Here is a 19450-nt window from a genome sequence, read left to right on the forward strand (position 1 = left end):
GTCTGGTGCAGTAACCACTACGCTACCGGCGGGGCGATTCCCCCCCCCGCTTTCTGGGGTATTGATATCAATATCATAGGGGTGTTATATCATAGGGGTGTTGTTAGGCAGGTTAGTCCTTCCTGCTCCTTGAATTCGAAGCGCACTAGTAACCGGTGTTTGCTGCTTGTCCCATGCCCAAATACGCTCTTATTGTTGGCTTGTGATTGTGTTCGAGTGACCAAGTTGCTACTTATGTGTGGTGATGTGGAGCAAAATCCCGGTCCTCCAAGCGATAGTTCCGATGAAAAAAATGGGAGTAACAATGAGGTGCTAGCTGCCATAAAATCCCTCGCTCGAACCATGGAATCAAGGCATTTAGAAGTGATTTCTTCCCTGAATGAAGTTAAAGCTAGCCAAAAACTGCTTGAAGAACGAGTCTCAAATATTACCACCAGGCTAGCTGCGGTCGAGTTAAAGGTAAGCTCGCTGGAAAGCCTTCCTGCTCCAACCGATATTCAACGCCTTGTTGCAGAAACTGTTAGTAGCGAGAATGCCGCCATTCAGTCCCGCTTGGACGATTACGAGGATAGGTCTCGACGGGATAATCTTATTTTTCATGGAATAACTGACACGCCCGCCGAGACATGGTTCCAAACAAAAGAAAAAGTGCGGGCTATTCTCGCGAAAACATTTTCCCTGCAGGTGAATGACGAAGGCATCGCGCGAGCACATAGGCTAGGCGGTTACGTCGTGAACAAGTGCCGCCCTGTGATTGTTAATTTTGCTGCGTTCAAAACTAGGGATAAAGTTCTGTCCCAGCGATCCAAACTGAAAGGCAGTGGTGTAACCTTGCAAGAGGATTTTTGCAAGTCAACGAGGCTTTCAAGGAAAAAGCTGCTTGAATTCGGTAACGCGTGTGGACAGAAATTTAACCTAAAGTACAACAAGCTTTACATTAACAAAATGTGTTATGTGTATGTTGCACAAACTGGCAGTGTATGTGAAGTGACACCTTTGAACATGCCCGGCACCACGGCCGATATCGCATTCTCGTCTGCGACTGGCGATGATACATGTACTTCTGCCGCTGTACCTCCCTCTTCTGCCACTGTACCACCCTCATCATTGTCCTAGGAAACTTCGGCAGTTCAGGCACGACGAAAACATGACCATTCATTTCTTTTCACCAACATTAGAGGTATTGTAAATAAACGTGATTCTTCGTCTGCCTTGATAGACATTTGCTCAGCCGACGTAGTCATATTAACTGAAACGTGACTTTCCAGTAAAGTGGCCAACTGCGAGTTGTTTACTTGCAAAAAAAGGATACAACGTGTACAGAAGTGACCGATGCGAGGGTATCGGCGGAGGAACCCTGATTGCGGTATCAAATGACCTAGTATCATATTCCATCCCTGTCACCGTCCCCGCCTCTTTAGAATTCGTCTCAGTTAGCATCACTGTGAACCACAGAGACGCAGTGTTCTGCGCATGTTATCGTGCACCTAACACCGCAGATACCTTTTCAGCTGACCTATTTGACTGTTTGAGCAAAACTTCTATGAGGTATCCTAGCGCTCCAATTTTTCTTTTGGGAGACTTTAATTTTCCCGCAATATCATGGGAAGACCAGCCTGTAGTAACCAATGGATCCTCAGAATGTATGGCATTTCTTGACTTGTGTAACACATTCCATCTGTCACAAATTGTAATAACCCCTACGCGCGTAACCACTTCCTCAGCCAATGTTCTAGACCTAATATTGACTACGGTACCTGATTTTGTCTCTTCCCTAACTGTTTGCCCGGTTTAAGCGACCACGCGGTTATTCACTTCAGCATTCCTTCCGCTCTACCCCGTCCGCCAAAGTGTTACAAAACAATTAGGGACTACAGTAAGGCTAATTTTGACGCAATTAACTCGGAGCTTGCGAAATTTGTCGATTCATATTTTCCGCAATCCTGGGAGCGTAGCATTGATGATAATTGGTGCTTATTCAAAGATATAGTTAAAAAACTAACAGATAAGTATATCCCACTGCGTCGATTGGCACAGCACAAGTCGCCGTGGTTTAACCCAACGCTTAAACGGCTTCTTAATAAAAAAAAGCGCATCTTTCGCAGCTACAAGCATTCCAGGTCGAGCAACAGACTATCCTCTTATCTCTCCGCAGCTTCAGAATACAAACGCGCTCTCTCAAGCGCGAAACACACGTTTTTTACGCAAATACTTCCTGATCTATTAAACACTAATCCACGGAAATTTTGGAACGTGATTACCATGAGGCGAACCAATGACGTACAATTAAGACTACCCGATGATACACCTGTACCCTCTCACCAATGTTGCACCGTCCTAAATAACACATTCTCCCTGTCGTTTACAGATTCTACACCAATAACATTCCCTTCTTGTTGCACCGTACCGTTTGAACGAATGAATGATATTACAATCGAATCAGAAGGCATTGCTAAACTTATCCGTAAGGCCAAGCTCTCATCCTCCTCCGGTGTCGACCCAATTAACTACAAGTTTCTAAAAAGCACTGAAGCATACTCATCCATTATGTTGTCATACATATTCTCACAGTCTTTACAAAGTGGCGCCCTTCCTTCAGACTGGGGTATCGGCAAGGTGGTCCCACTGCACAAGTCTGGTGATGTTCATTCTCCCTTTAACTACAGACCAATTAGCCTCACATATGTTCCGTGTAAACTCCTCGAACATATAATCTATACTAATCTTATCAGTTTCCTCGAATCAAATTTCTTCTTTTCACCATACCAACACGGATTTCGTAAATATCATTCCTGTGACACCCAATTAATAGCCTTTACCAATAGCCTTTACCAATGACCTTCTTTCGGCGTTAGATCACTCGTTGCTCATTGACTGCATCTTCATCGATTTTGCGAAAGCTTTTGACACCGTATCCCATCAACTTCTTCTCTTTAAGCTGAGCAAACTTAACCTGGACGCGAGCATACTTAAATGGATTGAGTACTTCCTACAAAACCGTACCCAGTATGTCAGTGTCAATGGTTACCAATCCAACCTTCACCCAGTGACGTCCGGTGTGCCACAGGGGTCAGTTTTAGCCCATCTCCTGTTTCTCATATATATTCATGATCTTCCTGAATCTGTTTCTTCTTCCATACGGCTGTTCGCTGATGATTGCGTAATAATATATAGACAAATTACTAACCAATCCGATGTCTCTTGCCTTCAATCTGACCTTAACAACATATCTGCATGGTGTGACCGCTGGATGATGAAACTTAATACTTCCAAGTGCAAATCAATGAGAATTTCGCGGAAGACTAATCTTCATGACCCTGCTTATTCTCTGAATGACTTGCCTTTATCCCCCGTCAAGAGGTACAAATACCTTGGTGTCTACATTACTAATGACCTCACCTGGCACACTCACATTCAGCACATAACCAACAATGCCAACCCGATGCTTGGTTTTATTCGTCGAAACTTTTCTCTCACCCCTACCGCACTAAAATTGTTGCTTTATAAAACGCTAGTACGGTCAAAAGTAGAATACGCATCATCAGTTTGGGATACACCAACTAACACGCTCATTTCCACACTCGAATCACTCCAGAATCACGCAGCAGGACTTATACTTTCAAATTATTTCCGTTTAGCTAGTGTCACGCAAATGAAATCTTCATTACATCTTCCAGATCTTTCGTCCCGCCGACAACTATCTCGTTTATCACTCTTTCATAAAATTTTTTATACCAATGCAATCCTAAAAGAAAGTCTTTTCACTCGTCCCAGCTACCTATCATCTCGCATAGACCACGATTTGAAAGTTGGCATACCCCAATGCAGGACCAGTGTTGTACACGTTCCTCCAAAATAGGAACGAAAGCTCGTTCCTCGTTCCTTGCCAATTTTGAAACGAGTTCCCGTTACAAGTTCCTTTATTGCGAAAGGAACGCGTTCCAGTTCCACTTCGAAAATTGGAACGTGTCGTTACATTATCGTTACAATTAGGTTTTTAAATTAAAATATAGTGTCGTATAATCCTGGGTCAAAATTAAGTGAGACATTTAAAACTCACATCGAACTACGTATATTATAGGAATATTAACACCACCGGCAGCAGATTATCTGGAGATAAAGATAATCAAAAGAAACGCTCCTAGGGGAATTTTTTCAGGGAGCACCGGACAAACTCCAGACGGCTCGAGGACATTTCGGTGCAGGATATTTCGGTGCGGAAATGTCGGTGTACGGACATATCAGTGTACGGACATATTGGTGTACGGGCGTTTCGGTGCACGCACATTTCGGTGTAAGGACATTTCAGTGTACGGACATTTCGGCGACCAAATTATCCGGTGCTTGCCACAGCCGTTATATTTTTATTTTCGCTTAACGCGGGTCATGGATAACAATCTGGAGCAGTGAATTTATTTTTTGATTGATGCGATGTTCGATCTTTTCCACGTATTTTTAGAAATTCTACATTTATATATTTTTGTTTAATACCTCTTCCTGGGGACACCTGTTATGCAGCTGGGGACACCTGGGGACACCGATTGAATTCTTTAGCAGACTTTTTTTTCCATTTATGACAGGTTGTTAATTTATATTCGCTCTTTTTTTAGCTAAGTCAATTTCCCGTGTTTACGATGTTCTACCGCCTCTTTTGTATTTTTTTTAAATTACGCACCCTCAAATTACATAAATTACATGCACACTCTCAATATCCAAAAAGTAACATACATTAGCTAGCCCCCCAGAATGAAGAAAACCTAATGAAGAGTATTACGTAGGCTGGGCTGCCTTGCTAAAATGAATTCGCGAACACTGGTCTAGGATATTGTCGGGGAAGAAAAACGGGCCTTTTGGAAAACAGCCGCAGGTTCTAATGTCCTAACTGCTGATTAAGCGCGTACTGGTTGAGCATACAAATTCCACCCCCATTGTGTTCGGGACAATCAACCTTCGTTTAATGTTTACAAGCCTGCATTTACCACGTTTTATTTCTTTGTTCTAGCTGCCCCCCCCCCCACCCCTCCCACCTGCCTCCTGTACGCTCGAATCTCGACTAGATTTCGTTTTCAGCCATATTATTTTCGGTTTCCCCTTAAAATCCTACTGGCGTGGTGGAGTTCACGGTCTCCGAAGCATCACCGCAGTGATTTTTTATTTTTATTTAGAACATACTGCTAGCCTCTTAGTGGGGGCTTTTGGAGGAATTGGGTGATACATTCAGAACAGTGACATAGCACACTTCGCGTTTAAAACAGAGAAAAAGCTTTACATTCATTATGGGCCCACCAAACCTCTATAATGTGACACAAAAAGCCACCCAAAAAGCCGCTGAGAACACAATGGCCGCTATCGTTTGCTGGCTAAGCCCTTCCGCGTGTCGCGGTCATTTCGACGGCACTTCCACTCCAGGAATCGTTCTTTCTGCGCCTTCAGTCGCCCCTTTGGGAATTAACTCATCAAGTGGCGCATATCATGGACACCCCAGGTATACAAGTTTTCGAAGCCCAGTCGACGCAATGGTGAAGCACAAGTGACACCCCTCACTCTCTACTTAGGGGGATGATTGCCGGCGGGGCTCAGCCTTCCCCTCCCCTAAGTAACGCCACCGTAAGTGCGATCGTTGGTTTGTTAGTTTTAAGTTGCACTGACACCGAATGCAACGAAGGCGAGATTGATTGAGAGAATAATTAAAACGAAATGCACACGTGCCTAATCGACCTCGTTTTTCTGTTGTTGTTTTTTCGCGGAAGTTTTGCTGGGGGGGGGGGGGGATAGACTAAAAGCAGCAGCGTCTTGCACCGTTGGGTGAAGTGAAAAGAAAGCGTTTTGGTAACACTTAAAGTATTAGGGTTGTTCACATCAATGTTAAAATAACAAAAAAATGGTTGAACGGATCCAAATTAACAACGTTAATTTTTACCATCTGCTACAGAAATTGAGTTTCACGTGGCAATGCTCCGCCAGGGTTTAGCGTTCGTTTCCACAAACGGCGGCGCAAGCACAAGTCTCGAACGTAAAGTCATATCAAGTCACGAAATTACAATATTAAAGCTAAAATGTTCAAAGAATGCCTGGGGCATCCCCTCACTCAAAATGTCTGGGCCAAGACGTCGTGCACCAAAATGTTCGTGCACAGAAATGTCCACACCGAATCGTCCTGTACCGAAATGTCCGACACCGAAATGTCCGGATCCCGTTTAGCAGTCCATCCGTTTCGTTGGCTACGTTGTTACCGGGTTTACCGGGACAGGTCTGCTCCTGAGCGCGCGGAAGGGCGAGTAGGAAGGGTGCGGAGGCACGGACATGGCGAAGGCAGGCCCGCGGAACTAATACCCCTACCGCGACGAATGCCCAAGTGCCCAGCCGGGTTCCCGTCAACCCAGTAACAACGCATACGACAGAACCGACGGACTGCTAAAACTCTCCATTGTTTCCACGCCAGGGAACAATTCTATCGGCCAGACGCGCATTCTCGCCTCTATAGACAAACGATGAAGGGTGAAAAGCATTCTTGCGGCTACGCTATTCACCCGTCGAACGCCGCGTAAGCAACCACCATGAAAGCAAGCACAAGCTGCGGCCTGCTGCGTGGGGTATTCTTCTGCTTTTGACTTTCGAGGAAGCACGTACGGCTGAAGGGCGGGCAAACTGTCAAGAGAAACGCAGTAGCTCTTTGTGGATTTTTGTACTCGAGCCTTGGCATCAAAAACAGCCAAATCCTAGCGATGTAATGGCAGGAACGCCGTTCCTGCCGTTCCTTCAAAAACGTAACGAGTTACCGTTACAGTTCCACCGACCCTTAATGAAACGGTGGCGTTCCTCCGTTCCTCCAAAAAGGAACAGGAACTCCGTTCCTTGTAACGCCGTTCCGTACAACACTGTGCAGGACTAACCTTTTTTATGATTCTTTTGTACCCAGAACCAGCAGGGACTGGAACCACCTTCCGGCCTCTGTTGTATCAATCACAGATCATTCCACTTTCAAAACGCACTTCTTGGCTGTATAACCTGAGATTGTTTGCAATTTTCATCCATTTCTTGCTTGTTACTTGATTATTATTATTTTTGTACTTTGTACCCGGTCCTCTCTGTAACGCCTGAATGGCCCTGAGAGTATGTAAATAAATAAATAAATAAATAAATAAATAAATAAATAAATAAATAAATAAATGTAATTTTTTTCCGGCGCTTGGGGGTGGTAGCCAGCTCCACTCTGACTTCTCGTGGGTTCGGATCCCACCTGGCGGGCATTTTTTCGCCGCTTTCTTTCTTTCTTTCTTTCTTTCTTTCCAAATTCTTTATCTGTTTCAATGACCTACCACAACATCCCCTTTGCTTTCCAAGGTTTTCTTGACTGCCAACCCTTATTTCTGTGTTATTTCTACGAGCACCTCATTTCCTATTCTGATTCGCTATATATATAATATATATATAGTCAGGGAGTCCTCTCAGGGAGTCCTCTCCCTGAACCGTCAGTAAACTTTCATTTTTATTTTTAAATGTCCTTCTCGTGTGTCTCTGTCTCTACTAACGTTATTTTTTCGCGCTCTGTGTGAGTTTTTGATTCCAGACTATATATATATATATATATATATATATATATATATATATATATATATATATATATATATATATATATATATATATATATATATATTATATGCCTAATATTTGAAAACAAATTAAAATAGGAGCCCGGCTCTTTCGGCTGTCCCTTTAGTGAGTCTATCCCGAGTGACTATAGAAGAAAAAAAGGGGCCGCGGGAGAAAGTGGCAAATGACATGACAAATAACCGGACGAGGCACAGGGAATGAAGCATAGGTGCCTGTAAGCTCCGACAGGGTGTACGGTTCGGTTTCACTGAATTTACGCGCCCTTACGGATCTATGCATTTGCTCCCAGCAGTGTAGGTTCTGTCGGTATTCGTATACAATGCGAGATTAGGTCATTACAACGATGTCTTTTTTGAGGGACGGTCTAGACGAATACGTCTAGCGCGCGCACGGTTAAGTAGTGGTAGAACGACATCGTCCACGAAAATATGCTGATCGCGATTCTATCGTTCAGGGATTTTTCTTACTGCCTCATGGGAAATGCATGCTCTTTCGATGGACGGCCATTATTAATTACGGATCAAGATCCCCTTGGATTCAACGGGTTGCTTCCCGATAACCAGATGATTACCACGACGGAGACAGAACTTCCAGTTCTGACTCACAAACTGGTCTTCACCTGGCAACCCCTCCCATCTTCAACGACATCTGTCGTGGGACCGAACCGCCAAGAACATATACTGGAGAGGCACGCAGGAAGCTCCTGGCACGATGTCGTCCGCCGCAACATGCGGACCGCGATTATATCGTTTGGTATTTGTAACCTTCACGGTTATAAGGAATATCGAACCAGAAATCGCTGCCTTGTTGTATATCTTATGCTACCTAGGCATCAAGGCTGCCAGAACTTTTTCAACCCCCGGGGGTTGAAAAGAAGGTCCCCTTCTCCCCGTGTAGTCAGAGTGGCGCTGGCTACCACCCTCAAGCGTCAGATACACTTCTAGTAAATATAAATAGCCTAGAAAGTGAAGGAGAACACAGTCGCCCAGATAGCCGAATTGGTGAGGCATTCGACATGTAATCGAAAGGCGTGGGTTCGGTCCCCACTCTGGGCGCGTGTTTTTCTTTCGTTCTTTCTTCTATATATTAAAAAAATGTTTACTTCATTAACCGTAGTGAAAAAGAAAAGAGCCTAACCACACCCCTATGCCTCCTTTGGCGTTGTAGACTGCTGCCCTATCTTTGTGTATTTCCTCAACGAGCCCCTCATTTCCTTACTATATTATTCTGCGAAAAGCCTAGCGAGGGTCTCGGTTCTGGCAGCCTTGATGCCTAGGTAGCATAAGAGGGCTTCCCGCCAGTTACCCGCTCATGACAGGCTGTAGACGCTCGAGTCACGCCCCGGGGATTTGAAAGAAGGTCCTTCTCCCCGTGTAGTCAGAGTGGCGCTGGCTACTACCCTCAAGCGTCAGATACACTTCTATTAAATATAAATAGCCTAGAAAGTGAAGGAGAACACAGTCGCCCAGATAGCCGAATTGGTAAGGCATTCGACATGTAATCGAAAGGCATGGGTTCGGTCCCCACTCTGGGCGCGTGTTTTTCTTTCTTTCTTTCTCACGTAATTAATAATAAAAAAATAATGTAACGTCACTAACGGTAAAAAATAGTCTAACCATTCCCCTATGCCTTCTTTGGCGTTGTAGACTGCCCCGGCGTTTCTTTCTATATATATATATATATATATATATATATATATATATATATATATATATATATATATATATATATATATATATATATATATATAGAGAGAGAGAGAGAGAGAGAGAGAGAGAGAGCGATCTGTAATGAAGTCTGGCGATGTTAGCTGGGCTAAAATGCCTAAGTTGCTACGCCATTTGATGACGTGATGAAGATGACGGCGATGATGTTCAAGAAGTTGATGTGTACAGATACGGCGAGTTATTCACAGCGACTGGTCTAGACCTGTGTGTTGCAGGTACTCTATCAGAGCTTTGGTAGCCCGTAAAGCACGTTTGGGACAAGCCCATGATCCTAAAACGTCCTTTAGCTGCATGTCCACGGAAAGCAATACGCTTATTGTGCTTACTAATGCGATTGCATGCCAAATGTTAATGGATTTGCTTTTTTTTTGCTTTCGGGTGATGTAGAGCTAAATCCTGTTCCTTTTAAACCAGACGTCACTTCTCTAGCCAATCCATTAAACACCTTGAAGATGCTGAAACCGATATCGGTACAGAATTGGCTCAGATAAAAGCAGCTCAATCCTCCCGCGAAGCACTCATTTCATCGCTGAGTAACCGAATTAATTTTTTAGAACTGAAACAGCCGGAGGCAACTTTCAGTTCTGAAATAGAAAAAAAAATGTCTCAGATAAAACCAGAATTACAAGTTCTTACGCCGCACACATTGACGCGAACGATCGTATGCGTCGAAATGACCTTCTTTTTCTAGGCCTCAATGGCTGTCAAAAAGAGACAGGAGAAGAATCTAAAAAAAAGATACTTGAATTAGGCACTAGCAGTTCAATCTTCAACTGCATCCCCCGACATAGAAGGAGCTTATAGTCTGGTTAAATTTCAGGATAACAAGAAACGTCCTATTTGAATAAAACCGGTCAGCTTCATAACAAAAGAAAGCATCCGTGCAAGTGGCCGGAAACTAAAAGATCAACAGTTGGCCACACGGGAATATTTCGCATCGGTCACAGGTGTTGCACGGTCCAAATTCTTATGGTTCATCCAACCCCAAAAATGTGTGTTTAAACAACAGCTTGACAACCTTCATGTGGGTTCGAAGTGTTACTTCTACGACGCCGTTTCAGACACAGTAATGGGAAGCACAAATAACCGCGCCGAATTATCACTGAAAATACATCAGCTGCTCCTGCAGACACTACTGGAGATAGTGTACTACCACGCTCCAGCGTCGCATCTCGTATAGTACCCCAGGGTGCGTGTCTATCTCCTCTGCTGTTTCTAATTTACGTAATTGATTTATCTGCTAATATTAAAACGAAATTAAGATTACTTGGCGACGACTGCGTCATATATAACCGTACCCAAAGCCCGATCCTTAACAACACCCTGCAGGACGACCTCGACACCATTCCTTCATGCCGCGATAGATCACAGATGCCTCTTAACCTTGCTAAATTTAAAGTTGTGTCCTTTTCTCGCAAACACGACATAATCGAGCATTCCTATAGCATTACATGAATACCGGTTGATAGGACTACAAGGTTCACCTTATGTTCCTCGGTGTTCACCTTATGTCATTTCTATCATGGGTTACACCTATTGATTTCGTCTGGTCTGACGCTTCACGCACACTTGGATTTCTGCTCCGAAATCTTAAGTCCATATCTTCCGACATTAAAAAGCTAGCATACCTAACGTTCGTTAGCATACCTAACCTTCGCAGTCATATCTTTCTAACGATTTGGAATTCATTCAAAACCGCGCAACTCGTTTTATCACGCCACGGTACTCTAATGGAATGTGTCGCATCGCTCAAACAATCCCTCGGCATTCCAAGCTTGCATCTGGTCACGTTATCTCCCGCCTGTGCCTTCTTCACGCTTTCTACTACCATCTTGAAACAAGACACGCTTTATTGGTACCACTGCCACGAACGTCATCCCGCTTGAATTGCGATCATCCAATTGCCTGAAGCAACTGCCGCACTTCATCAGTGAACACTTCCTTCTTTTCTCATGTAATAGCGATTTGAAATACACTGCCGTATGAAATCACCACTTATAATAGGCAAAAAATATTTCGTGAAACACTAAATAGTCAAAATTGAAAATCAGCGGGGAAAAACGTTAATTGCAACGTTAACTGCGGCATGCACCTTCTAAATAGTCAAAGTGCTTGCTACCAGTATTTATGTGATGCAACTAACCATTTGAATATGTGTAATGCTGTTTGCTCCTACGAGTTGTATTGTACCAATGTAATCTTGCAATTTTTTGTCTTTCTTTTTGCCTTACCCTTGTTTGTGTTCGTACAATGTATACTTCGGCCCAGACCCTCCCCCCCCCCTTTTACGTTATGCCCTAGGGCTTTTAAGGTGGAAATAAAGGAAAAAAAAAAAGAAAAGAAATCGCTGCCTCGCTTAGGCGTCATTTGGGACTAAGTCCTTAGCCACTCAAATTTTTTGTCACTCCTGGCATTGATCGCAGAATATAATCAGAAACGCTGTTGCAAGCATCTTTTCATCATAGCACTGGATGAATTTTGCCTACGTTATGCGATTGACCCTCCTATCCAAGAACGGGAGGCTCAGTGACAGTGTGAATTAGAACAGGTCAGAGTTTAGCCACCCCGATGTCTAATGCAAAGTGAGATCTTCACCAGGTCACGTAGGAATGGCGCTGCCATGGCGCCCAATCGCGAGCAGGTGAGCACACAGGCAAAGCCGAAGCTCCGGGCCGAGGTGGGGAACACTTCGAGCGCCATGATCCACTTGATGAACCCAGCGTTCAAGGACAGGAACCGGACCAGCACGTTCGTGAAGATATTCACCCAGCCTGGGCTGTCTGCATTTGGAGAGAAACGTACGGATTTTAGTGAACGAACGAGAAAGCTATTTGTCGAACAGGCAGAGCAGTCCACCTTTTGGAGGTCTTGCGGGCAGCCGGCGCTGTCTGCACAGATAAGGCGGTGGGGGCGCATAAATTACTTAGAAAAGGCATAATGCACAGAAGCGTCATCCGGTGTTCTGCGAATAAATCGTTTGATGTTGGGAAAAGCCAAGAATTGCAGAATTATTGAAATTCGGGCGAGGGGCCAGCTTCCAACTCCTCGACTTGTTTTGTAAGAAGAGTGTGTGCCTAGTCTTCTTGACGCACTCATACGTCTCCAGTAATCTTCGTATAATAGCTGGAGAAAAGCATTTTTGCTTAAGTTTTGTTTCTACCGCTACACATGGGAGGAGTTTATTTTGGAGGCACTCCTTATCAGCGTGTGCCAGTTGCCTCGCGCCCGTTACCATGTGTCTACCGCGAGTATCACGGTGCATGCACCGGCAAATAATATAAAAAAACAAAACGTTTTTTTTCAGAAATTATGAGTATTTGACTTCGGGCACGCTGCCACGACGCCTTGCATTTAAGAAGCTAGAACTGCGTAGTTTTATTCAAATTGTCTGTTGTGTTTAAAAACCAAGGAGGTTGAAGAAAACTTCAACGTTGTTTGTACATTTTTCCTAAATCTAGAACAGCGGGTTCACATTCCAGACCAACGCTACGTTTACGTGAGGCATATGTACACAAGGAGTGACGAAAAATGACAAGACCAATGCAATACAAGTATTTTAGATGAGGGATTTCCATAGTTCAACACACACATACCAACCCATCTATCATGCCGTGATTGAGATTTGAAAGCATTGTGGCACAGACACTGAAATATCGTTTTCAGGGAGATATGAACGCACATATGTACCTGACGAGCTTTCGTTGTACATCTACCGCCACGGGGTCATGCGACCTGCAAGTTTTTTGCCCGCGGCAATTGCAACCTGTAGATTTATCACGCCGGGAGGGACATGGTTTTATTATCCAGCGTCCTTAAAAAAACTCACCAATGTTTTTGTGGTTTATTAGATACGGTAGACTCGGGATAATTCAAACTCGAAGGGACCCCAGGATATTGTTGAGACTATCAGAAGTTCTCATAAATATGACTTGGGGCAACACACCAACTTAGGTTCCATAATGCAACGATCATATATATTTAATAATACATCATTCACACACAATACTGAGGTGCTATTCACACTTTGAATAAAAATCACAAATGAATGAGTGATTTGCATCTGCGTGAGAGTTGAAAAAGTTTTCGATGCAAGCAAGGGCAGCCAGCTCATTTCGAAAGTTCTCTTCGAGAGTTTTCTGATGTAAGGATGCAAATGCGCAGCTAGAGGCGGCAAATGCAGCAGATATTTTGCGGCAAGGAGAAGCCAAAAATACGAAGTAACCGAATTTGCGCAATGCAGAAATTTGAATTAAGCGGCTTTAAAATACATCGAAGAGATAGTGGGCAAATTGAAATTTTTGAATTCGTTTGAATTAAACGGAAGTTTGAATTATCCTAGTTTCAATTATCATGACTCTACTGTACATATTGCTTTCAATGCACCTGGCTGTTTTTCGCGCTGCCAGGAGTTCGGAGCAATCCGTACCGCATAGCTTCAGTTATTTTTGCTTAGATCAACTCAGCAATGGGAGCTACATATAAATCTACCTGGTTTTAGATATAAAGAAATGCGCGTACACTTCGTAAACTATTATCAAGAAATAAATTCGAACACATCTCAAATAACTTGATAGTTTCACAGGCTTTGGGAGGACCGATTAGGGGCCACAAAATGAAATATAAGTAACCTGTCATTTTACCGTCTCATGCACGCTACGCGCTACCCTGAAACGCTTTTCTAAATTGTTCGAAATCGTAAATACTTGCAGAACTTATTCAACGAACACATCCAGTACTTAGAGTATAGGGAGTCGCAAAGTATCTCAGCGAAAAATTACTGCTCTATGCCCATAAGATAATTTAGAAACTTGCGCAACAGATTCTTCTCTCTTTCCCTGGCTTGGCGTTTTTCGAACGGTAGAATTACGTCATTACAGCGGTGTAGCGGCCATTGGCCGGCTTTCCTTCAGTTGCAGCAATTTAGTAGCCACTTTAAAAATAAAGACACAAAAGCAAAGCAGAAACGGTAGGCGCATCTTCAGCGATGAGCAAATCACGCAGTGCCTCTACGTGCTGGCGATAACTATAGCTTTCGCAGTGCTGCAGAGCACTGCAATGTCCTTGTAAAGGGACTCTGAACTTTCGACAAACGCTTTCGCTCCTTTCATTGCGTCTGGAAGCACTGCGAAAGCTATAGTTACCGCCAGCACGGAGCGGCACTGCGTGATTTGCTCATCGCTGAAGATGTGCCTACCGTTTCTGATTTGCTTTTGTGGCGCAGACCTGTGCTCTTTGTTGAGAGCACGACCAGTTTTATAGATAGCGACTCCCCCCCATTGCAGCCGGCGACGATGGGAGCCAGCGTGCCAAAACATTGCCGTGTAGGGAAGACGCGCTCCATCACGTGGGGTCAAGTTTAATCTCCAAACGCGCAAGCTTCGCTTCGCTCGCGGTGAGGCCAGTGACGGCTCGTATAAAGCGCAGCGGTCGTACCAATCAATGCCGAATGCACCGGTCACTTCCTATAATACCGGCCAGCAACGGTAAGTCACGGGTAAATCTAGAACCGTTTCTCAACTATGCAAAAGTGAACGTACACAATTAAACCCCACTTCTACCTTATGCTCCTGCTCGACTAGTATTGTTTATTTTCGAGCCTTTTCGTTCAATTAAGCATGCAGAAACTTTCTCGACTTTCACTTTACGTCGAGGAGCTTTCTTTTGACGTCAAGCTCGTCTATGCACGCGCAGAAGTTTACGAGGAAGGCTCGGATTTGTATAAGCAACCCGACAGGGCCATTCTGTGCGTAGAAGCGACGTCATTCTTGCAGGAAAACAGTGTTTTTACAGCGAAAGGAGGACTATTCCACGGCAACCTTTTCAGCGGCTGGGGCGTTTTCGCCCTAACTGGAGCGCCACGTTTGTAGGAGCTCCGTCGGGGAAGCTTGCAAGCCAAATAGAGAAGCTAGGTATGGCTGCCATCCCAGGTCTATGTTTGCGTTGAGAACCAGTTACCTTCAGTATATTAAAGCGAAGATTTTTACCTCTACCCCCCAAGGGTTCTTTCGCGACCGTTGGTGTCAACAGAAAACTCCCGTGAACAAATAAAGAAGTTATTGGCCCCGCCAGGATTCCAACCTGGAACGAATACACAAACAGAGCAAGGGCCAGTTGTCTTACCGATTGAGCTACGAGCCCATGCGGATTGGGGGTAGACCGACGGTGCACTCACCAAGCACATCTCCGGGTTTACCCCCTGCGTTCTCGCTGAATGCAACGCGATAGTGTTACGTGACCTCTGGCGCCGCTGTGCGCTCCACCCACGGCACGTGAAGCGGCCGTGTGCGCGCCTTGCGCATGTGCTAGGAGTTATAAAAATTAAAGGGAGCTTACACCAACGCATGCCAGAAGAAGAAGAAAAAGAAACTTTAATAAGCTAAAATAAATTGTGGGGTGGCTTCCTAGTCCGGAAGTTCATGGTCAATGCTTGCGCTCGCAGCTCGGTCAACCAAGATAACCTGGTCGTCGAGGCTAGAGCTGAATACCATGCTCTCCCACTGCTCATGTGCAGGGTTGGGAGTAGGGAAGGTCGGGGTTTCAGTCGCACTCCGAGACGATGTGATAGAGTGCGCCCCGTCGATCTAATCGGCAGCAGCACAGACGAAGTGAGATCGTCTAACACCGGGTTTGAGCTTCCCTTAATGTTATATAAAAAAGAATTTCCACTCATGAGCTTCACCAATAGAACTCAACCAACTGCCGTTCATGAATCATGTATTGATTTAACCTTGGCAAAGTACATATCTTTGAAGTAGTAAAGTGTGTGGTTCAGTGCTATTTCACTTCTCTCTGGTTTCAGTCTTTGTAGAGCCACGTATGTGATTTCAAGTGACGTCGCATGGGTCATCGTTGTGGGTGTCGTTTACAGCTTCGCCTTTCACCCACGCTCACAGGGTGGATTGGCGCGATTTTTTTTTGAGCTACTGCCTTCGTACCGAAGCGATCTGAACCTCGTGAAAACAAATTGCCTTTACCGTGCGCCTGCCGGGCTTTCTCAGCTGTACGCAACAAATACCATCGCGTACGATGTGTTCACTGAGAGTACCATGCCAACGTATTGCAGGATCTCTGAGCATATTCTTTCGCGAACGCTTTTCTTTCTGCTAGGTTTGTCGCCGAGCCTCCTGCCGAAGTCGACTACGCAGCTACAACCTCGACATCAGACTCACTGCAGCTACTTTTTCAAGAATCACTATCCATGCTGCTGCTACACTGCCTCAGAAGCTGAAGGCCAACCAAGACTGCGCGGGTATTTTCCGACGCACTTTTAGTGTTTTTTGCTATACGCCTCGAGCGCGGCCTGTAGGGGCGCCACTGAAATCCCCCTAGCGGCCCGTTTCGAAAGCAGGCGCGGGAGTCCCCGGCCCGCTCCCCCCTGTCGCCGTTGCTTTTGGGGCTCGTTCAAGACATCGATTTACCGTTTGCCGGCGTTCGAAATACCGAATAACGTGGAACAGGCACTCTGTTTGCAAGCCTGGTGTGTTCACGAGAGTATAAACGTTTATGACGCGATCTTAGAAAGATCTATATGAGCGCCGGGCGTGTGTCACAGGCCGGCGTCCCGAAGCCAGCATTTGCATGCAGATTGCAATTCCGCTGCCCTGAAATTTAGTGGCAGTGTCTCCGTAAGCAGTGTTTCGTCCGATGTTCATGTTGCGGCCATACACACTATGATGTAAATCGACTTTGTGCACTACAAAATCCAGCGGAGCACTCATACCTGACAGCACGCAAGTTACGCCTGCCAATATCACATATCAGATATTGGTCAGTACCCTGAACAAGCCAATGCGGCGTAAATTTCGCAAAAATTGTACCAAAGAAGTACGATGGATAATGCAAAATTACACTCCGGAGTCAGCACACGACGGCAAATTTAATGCTGGGTCGTCTTGTCCCGAGGTGAGCGCTCGCTAAGATTCATCTGTTACATTTATCCTCCACGAGAAGCGCGAAGATGGGCTTATAGAGTAATCCGCGTCCGCGACCAAACTCTTCGAAACATCGTCGTATGACACTGGGAGACTGCAGAATCTAGCATAAACCGAAATCAGAGACCCCTATCAGATACGACACTCTTCCAACGAGCCCGTGTGTACGAGATTTCGGCGCACGTTAAGGATCTCCAGGTGGTCAAAATTAATCCGGAGCCCTCCACTACGGCGTGCCTCATCGTCTCCGTTGCGTCGGCGCGTTAAACCCTGCAATCAATCAATCAATCAATCAATCAACTCTTTCAACGACACCTCGTATTTCTTGTGAACTGCTTACCCTGTATTCTTCAAAAAATGCGTCCGCCGAATGATCAGCCGTTCGTTGAAGGCGAAAAACAAACGAAAAGTGAACACGCAGCTTGTGTGTGTGATTAATAAAACGTTCATTTGTTGATTACGCTCCGCATTTGTAAACAACGACAGTTGCGAGCGTCCTCCTCCTCACCCCCCCACCCCCCCACCCCCCCAAGTTTAGCGAAATATCAGTGCATTTCGCATCTAGTTGGTCTGGTGAATACTACCTTGCTCAAACAAACGTCTTTAGCATTTCAGAAGCTGCACTCGGTTTTTTTTTTATTCCCGTACGACTATTCTATTTATTGCTCCTGACTTGCAGACCATTCATTTTCCCGTGGTCATTAACATATACCTTGGTTCTTACCATAGGCACATATCTGACAATGCACAGCCTTTGAGTGTACTTAACATTTTCGCGTGGCTTATATTCCCATAAAAGGTACAAGTTTTTGTACGCTGTTGGGTTATCACATCCCCGAAGCATATTTTTCTACGACGTACATATTCGAAGCAAAGCCGCATTTGTTGTCTGTGCTGCAAAACGAACCAACCTCTTACGGTGCCAATATCAGGTCTAAACGAGGTGACAATAAATAGAATTCACTTGTGCTGACGTGTTCGAAGGTGACAGCGGTGATATGCCGCTGCCGTCGCCGACGCCCGCAAGAGCGGCCAAGAAGCGCGCAGAACCGCCTCCCCGGGTAGCTCTTGTTGGCGTTCGAGCGCTCTACCAAGACGCCGCTGTTTTTTTTAAGCGCCCTAAACGTGCAGTTAGCTTACAGACGTCACCTTAACAAGTTGTTTAGTGCGCGGAAAGGTAAAGAGAAGCGAAAGAGAACCCAAACACTGCATGACCACCTATCAGCCACGCAGCGCTAATCCCGCAAACGCCGCGGAGAAGCGGCGGCAGGCGGCGCAGCGATCGCGAATCTCGAGGCGTATACTTGTGCTATGCGTCGTAAGCCAATGAGAATTGACGGCGCACCAAGTGTTTCTCCCTGCTTTTCCTTTTTCTTTTGATGCTCTCTATGACACAGTGCGGGCAAAGCGCTTCTTCGTGTTCATTTTTTCTGTTCCGGGCTATAGAAAAGAGCGCACTGAATATTTTTTGTTTTATTCTTTTGGATGTACGCGTGCTACCAAACTCGTGGAATGCCATGTACCGAGTTAGCAAAGGTTTAGCAGCTGTGGACAGTTTTCTGCGGACGATATCCGGGTGGGTGCACGTTCGGTGGACGACGGCCGGGTGCGTCCTTTCGCAAGCCTAGCCAAGTAACAATATCGCGTTAGAAAACTCTAATTTGATCGCACCGCGAATCCCACAAAAAGTGCGAACTTCCCCCAGAGTTATTCGGCAGACTGAGCACAACGGATCGAGAGAGAGACAAAATAACAACGATGGCAAGCCGAGGAAATGCGTATAGAGCGGAGAAATGTGGATTGATTGCAGTACCAGCCGCTGCAGTGGCGTCGGAAAGAGCTAAATAAAAAACAAACCGCAAAAGCAATACCAAATTCGGCAAGCGGTATCGGCGCTAGTGGGCAGGTCGCTCGCCATGTAAACATTGCTCAATAAACACTTTCCCCCTCTCTCTCTCTCTCTCTCTCTCTCTCTCTCTCTCTCTCTCTCTCTCTCTCTCTCTCTCTCTCTCTCTCTCTCTCTATCTATCTCTCTCTCTCTCTCCTTAGAGTGGCTATCGAAAGCATTCATTGCTGCAACTGAAGGAAAGCCGGCGAATAGCCTCTACACGACTGTGAAGACGTAATTCCAGCGGTCGAAGAACGCCAAGATCAGGAAAAAAAAGAGGAAACCCGCCG

At 45.3% G+C, this 19450-nt stretch overlaps 1 protein-coding gene across 2 annotated transcripts in view; it reads right to left on the minus strand.

The window, feature by feature from the left end:
- LOC144163826 (organic cation transporter protein-like) overlaps window positions 1-19450 on the minus strand; it is a 152703-nt gene that overhangs the window by 21311 nt on the left and 111942 nt on the right. For both annotated transcript variants that reach the window (XM_077694521.1, XM_077694523.1), the window contains exon 9: window positions 11937-12121. In XM_077694521.1, the coding sequence (XP_077550647.1) occupies window positions 11937-12121 (185 nt within the window). The remainder of the gene's footprint in view (window positions 1-11936; window positions 12122-19450) is intronic.

This window comes from Haemaphysalis longicornis, unplaced genomic scaffold (genome assembly GCF_048455015.1).
Source record: "Haemaphysalis longicornis isolate Haplotype H1 unplaced genomic scaffold, Haemaphysalis longicornis Haplotype H1 scaffold_1, whole genome shotgun sequence".
NCBI classification, from domain to species: domain Eukaryota; kingdom Metazoa; phylum Arthropoda; class Arachnida; order Ixodida; family Ixodidae; genus Haemaphysalis; species Haemaphysalis longicornis.